The sequence below is a fragment of the Chiloscyllium plagiosum genome, unplaced genomic scaffold (assembly GCF_037043375.1).
Source record: "Chiloscyllium plagiosum isolate Xiang-an unplaced genomic scaffold, Cpla_swu_hap1 HiC_scaffold_8, whole genome shotgun sequence".
Classification (NCBI taxonomy): Eukaryota; Metazoa; Chordata; class Chondrichthyes; order Orectolobiformes; family Hemiscylliidae; genus Chiloscyllium; species Chiloscyllium plagiosum.
Genome location: NW_028270146.1, coordinates 61,473,009 through 61,480,226, shown reverse-complemented (window position 1 = coordinate 61,480,226; position 7,218 = coordinate 61,473,009). Strand labels below are relative to the sequence as shown.

At 43.0% G+C, this 7,218-nt stretch overlaps 1 protein-coding gene across 1 annotated transcript in view; it reads left to right on the top strand.

Annotated features, from left to right (window-relative positions):
- Positions 1-470: 470 nt before the first annotated feature.
- Positions 471-7,218, top strand: part of ccdc175 (coiled-coil domain containing 175) — an 81,277-nt gene continuing 74,529 nt past the window's right edge. The window contains exons 1-2 of the mRNA XM_043698439.2: positions 471-594; positions 1,019-1,104. Of these exons, the coding sequence (XP_043554374.2) occupies positions 528-594; positions 1,019-1,104 (153 nt within the window). The 5' untranslated portion in view covers positions 471-527. The remainder of the gene's footprint in view (positions 595-1,018; positions 1,105-7,218) is intronic.

Below are 7,218 nucleotides of genomic sequence, written 5' to 3'. Positions count from 1 at the left end.
GTCCGGAGTATGTCTGTGGTCAGTTTGCAGAGTCTGGGGGGTGGTTTGTGTGGTCAGTTTGCAGAGTCTGGGGTGATGTGTGTTCAGTTTGCAGGGTCTGGGGTGATGTGTCATCAGTTTGTAGGGTCTGGTGTGTGTGTGGTCAGTTTGCAGAGCCTGGGGTGTGGGTGTGTGATCAGTTTGCAGGGTCTGGGGTGATGTGTGATCAGTTTGCAGGGTCTGGGGTGTGTGTGTGGTCAGTTTCTGGGGTCTGGGGTGTGGTCAGTTTACAGGGTCTGTGGTAGTGTGTGGTCAGTTTGCAGGGTCTGGGGTGTGTATGGTCAGCTTGCAGGGTCTGGGGTGTGGGTGTGTGGTCTGTTTGCAGGGTCTGGGGTGTGTGTGGTCTGTTTGCAGGGTCTGGGAATTGGAGTCGCTGTCCCGGAAGTTCGTGAATGGTTTGCGGTTGCCATGGAGATGTTTACAGTAGTTGCTGGACGGTGTGTGGCTGAGATTGGGACTCGGTGCCGGAGCAGCAGCAGCCTCTCACCATGAAGCGGTCTCAGAAGCAGCAGCTGCCGACAGTGCGGGTGGCTATGGAGCGTCTGCAGGAACTGGGTGAGTGAGGCCGGCACTGTTGCTCCCCTCGCCCAGGCTCTGTCTGTAAGGCAGGGACCAGATCCCGCTGCGGGTGGCAGGGGTCTGTCAGGAGACACACAACACCCCCTCCCCACCCACACCAACCCCATCCCCCATTCTACACCCTCTCCATACCCCCCTCCCTTCCTGTCAGCCCCTCAATTCCCTCTATCATCCCCTCCCACCGCCCCCCATTCAAGGTCCCGTCCACTCTCCTCTATATCAATCCTAAATCCCCCAATCCCCAACATCCCTCCAAATCACTAACATCATTAAAATTATTGCAGGCGCAAAGAGCTGTATCCTGTTAGTGTAGAAATTCTACCTTTGCTCATCATTGATATCATTTATTACTGAAAATGTACAAACTGGTTCACTGGATGTAGTTTGTTTTTCTTTTCAGAAAAGCGACTGAAAAGTGAAAACTTTTGTTTCAATCGTGAAACTATTCGAAATTTCACACAAATTACAAAAGGAGTTAGTCAGCTGGTAAGGTATTGTCTGGATTTTCTATAAAATCAAACCATATTGAATATTTCAATTTGTCTTAGAGTTTGCTTTTTTGCAAGTTCAGTTCGGGTTCACCATTTCAGTATTGTGAAGACAAAAGTTTAGCTGAGTCTGCACTTTTAAAATATGGTGACGGTTGAAAACTAATGCAAATAAGTCTATTGGGTTAGCCTGATTTTTTCACAAATATTTTTACAACTGAGAGAAATATGGAGAACAAAGATAATCTAGTCAACACACATTTAGGATATGCAAAAGTGAGGACTGCAGATGCTAGAGATTAGAGTCGAGAGCACAGAACATCAAGCGGCATCCGAGGAGCAGGAAAATCGTTGTTTGAAGGGAATTATGAAAGGCTTTTGCCCGAAAACGTTGATTTTCCTGCTCCTCTGATGCTGCCTGTCTTGCTGTGCTTTTACAGCGCCATACTCTTGACCCATTGAGGATACCCTACAATTTGTGTAGTGCTATCATTGTGTGAATTGAGAGATTTTGTACAGAAATAGCAGTTTAAGACTGAGCACTAAGGGTCTCCAGCAGCAACAGAATTGTACTCCAACACAATCTGCAATCTTATGGCAACTGCACGCTACCATTACCACCAGACAAAGGGGCGAACTCTGATTTAATGAAGGAGCAGCACCAGGGATATCTAAAAAGAATATCAATCTGGTGAAAAGCAAGCGGTTGGCAGCGTTAAAGCAGTTCCACAACCAATGGATTAGGTGTAAACTCTACATTCAGTCAAATACGGTGGTGGACAATTAAACAACTCACTAAAGGAGGAGGCTCCACAAACATCCCCATCCTCAACAATAGTTTAAGATAATAGTTTAAGATAAATACTGAGAATGTAAAGACTCTTGTGGTGTAATGGTAGTGATTCCTGTGGCCGAAGAAATTTCTCCTCCTCTCAATTCTAAATGGTTGTCCAATCACTCTGAACCCAGGAGGCTTGGCTTCAAGATACCTTTGCTTCAGAGGAGTGTTGAATAGAAAATATGTACCAGCACATCATTACAAAAGTTATGGCTGAAGCATTCATAACAGTCTTCAATAGGAAATGCAAGATGGATGATGCATCTCGGCCTCCTGTGGACGTCTAGATTAGAGTGGTGCTGGAAAAGCACAGCAGGTCAGGCAGCATCTGAGGAGCAGGAAAATCAATATTTCAGGCAAAAGCCCATCAGGAATCACCAACACCACTGATGACAATCTTCAGCAAATTCTATTCATGCTATTTGATATCAAGAAAGAGGTGGAAGCACTGGATGCTGCAACAGCCCTGACGTGTTCCAGCACTTGCTACATCCCTAGCCAAGCTGCTCCAGTACAGACTTAACAATGGCAGATACCCAAAAATGTGAAAAATTCCCCAGGACATATTAAATACAAAAAAGCAGGACAAATCCAACCCAGCCAATTAATGCCCGATCAGTTTATTACTTATCAGTAAAAGTGATAGGGCATTAACAGTACCAATAAGCAGCAATTGATTAACAATAACCTCGCTCACTGATGTTTGGTTTGGGTTACATCAGATCCATCTAGCTGTTGACTTCAACACAACCATGATTCCAACATGGACAAAAGAGCTGAGTTCCAGAGGTGAAGTAAGAGTGATTTTTCCCTTGACATCAAGACAGTAGTTGACTGAGTTTGGTTTCAAGTGTCCCAGCAAAACAAGTGTTGATGACAAGCTGGGGAAAACATTCCCTTGGTTGGAGTCATAATTTTAAAGGCTGCAGTTGTTGGAGCTCTGTCTTCTCCAGGAGATGATGGCAGGAGTTCTCAGCATGGATATTTATTAATCAACCTGTTCAGATATGTTATGCCACACCTCTGGATCAGGTGGGACTTGAACCTGGGTCTTTTGACTCATGGGTAGGGACACTACCATTGCACTACAAGAGACCTTAAGTTCTCAGGGTACATATTTTCTATTCAACACTCCTCTGAAGCAAAGGTATCTTGAAGCCAAGCCTCCTGGGTTCACAGTGATTGGACAACCATTTAGAATTGAGAGGAGGAGAAATTTCTTCGGCCACAGGAAACACTACCATTACACCACAAGAGTCTTTACATTCTCAGTATTTATCTTAAACTATTTTCTAAATCACCCATTTGGAGATATTATGACATAGCTCTGGAATAGATGGGGCTTTAACTGGGGCCTGCTGACTCAGCAGTAGGGATACTATCACTACGCCATATGAGCCCTTAAACTCTCAGGGTAATGCCCTAGGCCGAACCATCTTCAGCTGCTTCATCAATGATTTTCCCCCTATCATAACTCTCTCCCTACCAGCACTGTTGGTGTTCTCACAAACAGATTCAAGTGGTTCAAATAGACAGCTCACCACACCTTCTCCAGGGCATTTAGGAATGGGCAGTAAACACTGAACGAGCTGCTGAGCGCCATTACCTCCAATGAATAAAAGTAAGTAAATAAGAACTTTTCTGTGGCTAAGAGGGAAGTGGCAAGAAAATAATCCTGCTCAGTGAATGCTATTTTGGATGTAAGTAAAGACAAACCAATTCCACAAATTAGAGTTGACGTTTTATTTTAGTGTTGTTGTGGTTCTGTTCGCCGAGCAAATATGCAACACAAATTCCCGAGCTACAAATCTTCTCCCAAATTTTATTTTAGTCTTAATTCAGATGACAACCTTCCTTGAGAAATCTGGGATGATAATTTCATAAAGGGTATATAAGCACTTCTTTCTATTACCTTTATCCCGTTTTCAGCATGCTGTATTGTTAAAATTTTGTTTTGGGGGAATTAAAGGTGCAATCTAATGATACCTTTATCAAAACGTCCATCTTAAATATTTGGAATTCACTTGAATACTAGTATTCCTGAAATTCATAATCCACCATATCTGCTAACCAGACACATTCAAACATTTGGAAACCACAAAAATACTCTCACCTGAGCATTGATATAACACTTGTCAAACAGGTGACACCTCAATTTGATTATATTTTCCACAAATACACCATTATTTAAAACTTTATATTCCAACTCCAATGGCATCGAGTATTTTTCAAAATGGGTTAGTCATTTCCTCCTAAATCATGTTGAAGTGGGAAAGTAGAAATGATCTGTTCTGTGATGTTATACAGAGTTTTCATGAATGCCACTCTGATTCCACAGTGTATATATTCACAAAGACACTGAGATGGTACTGGCTGTGGCAGTGACATCAGAGGACAGTGTTCATACACTGAAGTTGTTGAATTCAGTGTTGAGTCCTGAAGGTTGTTAAAATCTGAAAGCAAAAATGATAAGCTGTTCCTCCATCTTACTTTGGACGTCACTGAAGTACTGCAGAAATATTAGCATGAGGTGGTGCATTGCAATGGCAAGCAACTGGAAGGTCAGGGTTATTCTTCGTCAGAGGGGAGGAGTTCTACAATATGGTCACCCAGTCTGCGTTTGGTCTTACCAACATATAGGAGTCTGCATTATAGGCAGTGAATTCTGTAGACTAGCTTGGAAGAACTATAAGTAAACCACTGCATCATCTGGAAGGAATGTTGAGGAGCTTGGATGGTGAGGAGGGAAGATGTAAAAGGGCAAGTGTTAATGCCCTCTGCGATTGCAGAGGAAGGTGCCATGGTGGGTGCGAAAGTGTTAGGAGTGATAGATAAATGGACCAAGACATCACAGAGATAACAGTCCCAAATGCTGACAATGAAGGGGAGGTGAAGATGTGTTTGGTGGTGGTATCTTGCTGGAGGTGGTAATAATGGTAGAAGATGATCCTTTGAATATGAAGACTAATGAGAGAAAAGTGAAGATGAAGGGAACACTATATTTGTCTAGTAAGGAGGAGAAGGGATGAGGGTAGAAATGCAGTGAATGCATCAGAAACGGTTGTGGGCTCTTTGAAACACAGTGAGGGAAATCCTTTGCTGATGAAAAGGAGACCATGTAAGAATTGAGGTGGAGAAACGAGGAGAATGGAGTCTTTACCAGAACTAGAATGTAAGAAAGTGTAGTCAAGGTAACTATGGAGACAGTAGGTTTTAGTGGATGTTTGCAGGATAGTGTATCCCCAGGTATGAAAACAGAAATGTCAGAGATGGACCATGTGAAGGTGAGAAAAGGATAGAAATTGAAGGCAAAATGGATTACTTTTTCCAATTCTGAACAACAGCAATAAGCAGCTCCAATGATGTCATTGATTTATCAGAGAAAGAGCTGTGAGAGATGACAAGGATCCTCCACATACTCCACAAAGATACAGGCATAATGAGGACCCACGTGAATACCTATAGCCACACCTTTGACTATGGCAGTTAAAGGTAGAATTTTTAAAAGTGAGAATAAGCTCATTCTGGCAAAGCAGGGTAGGAACGGAGTGTGTTCCGACCATCCTGTTGGAAACGAACATGTAGACGCATTGCACATTCATGTTGAATGGTAAGGGAACTATGGCCAGGGACCTGGAGATTGTGGACCTAATGAAAAGCATCAGAATGAAAGTGGGAAGACAGTGCGCGAGGAGAGAAAAAACATTAGTCAAGATAGAAAGAAATAAGTTCAGCTGGTTTGGAAGAGTCTGAAATAAAGGTCTGTCTGCTCTGTCCTGTTAGTGGATTTTAGTAAGGAAGCAGGAGCAGCCTATCCAAGATTGGGGGATTGAGATTATTCCAGAGGGCATGAGGCCAATGACTGTCTTGGAAACAGTGATGGCCCACAGGGTGATGAAAGTAAAGAAGTTGAAATGCTGTCTGAAACTCTACCAGAGAGAAGCAGAAACTCTTCAAGGTGGGCATATCTGGAAGAGAAATTATTTAACTCTATATTAAAAATAACATACTGTAGGTACTTGTGATCAGAAATATAAACACAAAATGCTGAAAAAACTCCTCATCTGTGCTGAGAAAAACAATGTTAACATTTTGATATGACAAGGGAACCAGTACTTTTTTCTTAGTTCAAAGTTCACACAGTCTATTTCAGCACCTTAACCAAAAAAGAAATTAGATTTATGTGGCAGCTTTCATGATCACTGGATAGAGTCATAGAGATGTACAGCACAGAAACAGACCCCTCGGTTCAAGTTGTCCATGCCAAACAGATATCCTAAACTAATCTGGTCCAATTTGCCAGCACCTGGCCCATATCTCTCAAGCTCTTCCCATTCTGGTACTCATCCAGATGTGTTTTGAACATTGTAATTGTGCCAGCCTCCACCACTTCCTCTGGTAGGACATTCCATTCATGCACCACCCTGTATGAAAAAGTCTCCCCTTAGGTCCCCTCTCACCTTAAACCTACACCCACCCCACCCTGGGAGAAAGACCTTGGCTATTCACCCTATCCATGCCCCTCATGATTTTATGAATCTCTATAAGGTCACCCTTCAGCCTCTGACAATCCAGAGAAAAAAGCCCCAGCCTAATCAGCCTTTCCCTATAGCTCAAACCCTCCAACCCTGGCAATATCCTTGTAAATCTTACCTGCATCCTTTCAAGTGTAAAAACATCTTTTCTACAGCAGGGAGACCAGAATTGAATGCAGTATTCCAAAAGTGGACTAACCAATGTCCTGTACAGCCGTAACTTGACATCCCCACTCCTATACTCAATGCTCTGACCAATAAAGCCAACCACACCTCCTTCACTACCTTGCCTACCTGCGACTCCATCTTCAAGTATGAAGCTGCACCCCAAGATCTCTTTGTTCAGCAACAATCCCCAAGATCCTAACATTAACTATGTAAGTCCGGCCTGACTTGCCTTACCAAAAGGCAACATCTCACATTTATCTCAATTAATATCCATTTGCCACTCTTCAACCTGTTGGCCATCTGATGGAGGTGCCAGGGGGTGAACAAAGTCAGAAGTCACAAAACACCAGGTTATAGTCCAACAGGTTTATTTGAAATCACAACCTTTCAGAGAGCTACTCCTTTGCCAAGTGAAGTCTGACTTCATCCAAGGAAGGAGCAGCACTCCGAAAGCTTGTGATCTCAAATAAACCTGTTGGACTATACCTGGTGTCATGTGACTTCTGACATTAGCCATCTGATCAAAAATCCCATTATACTCTGAGGTAACCTTCTTCACTGTCCACTACAT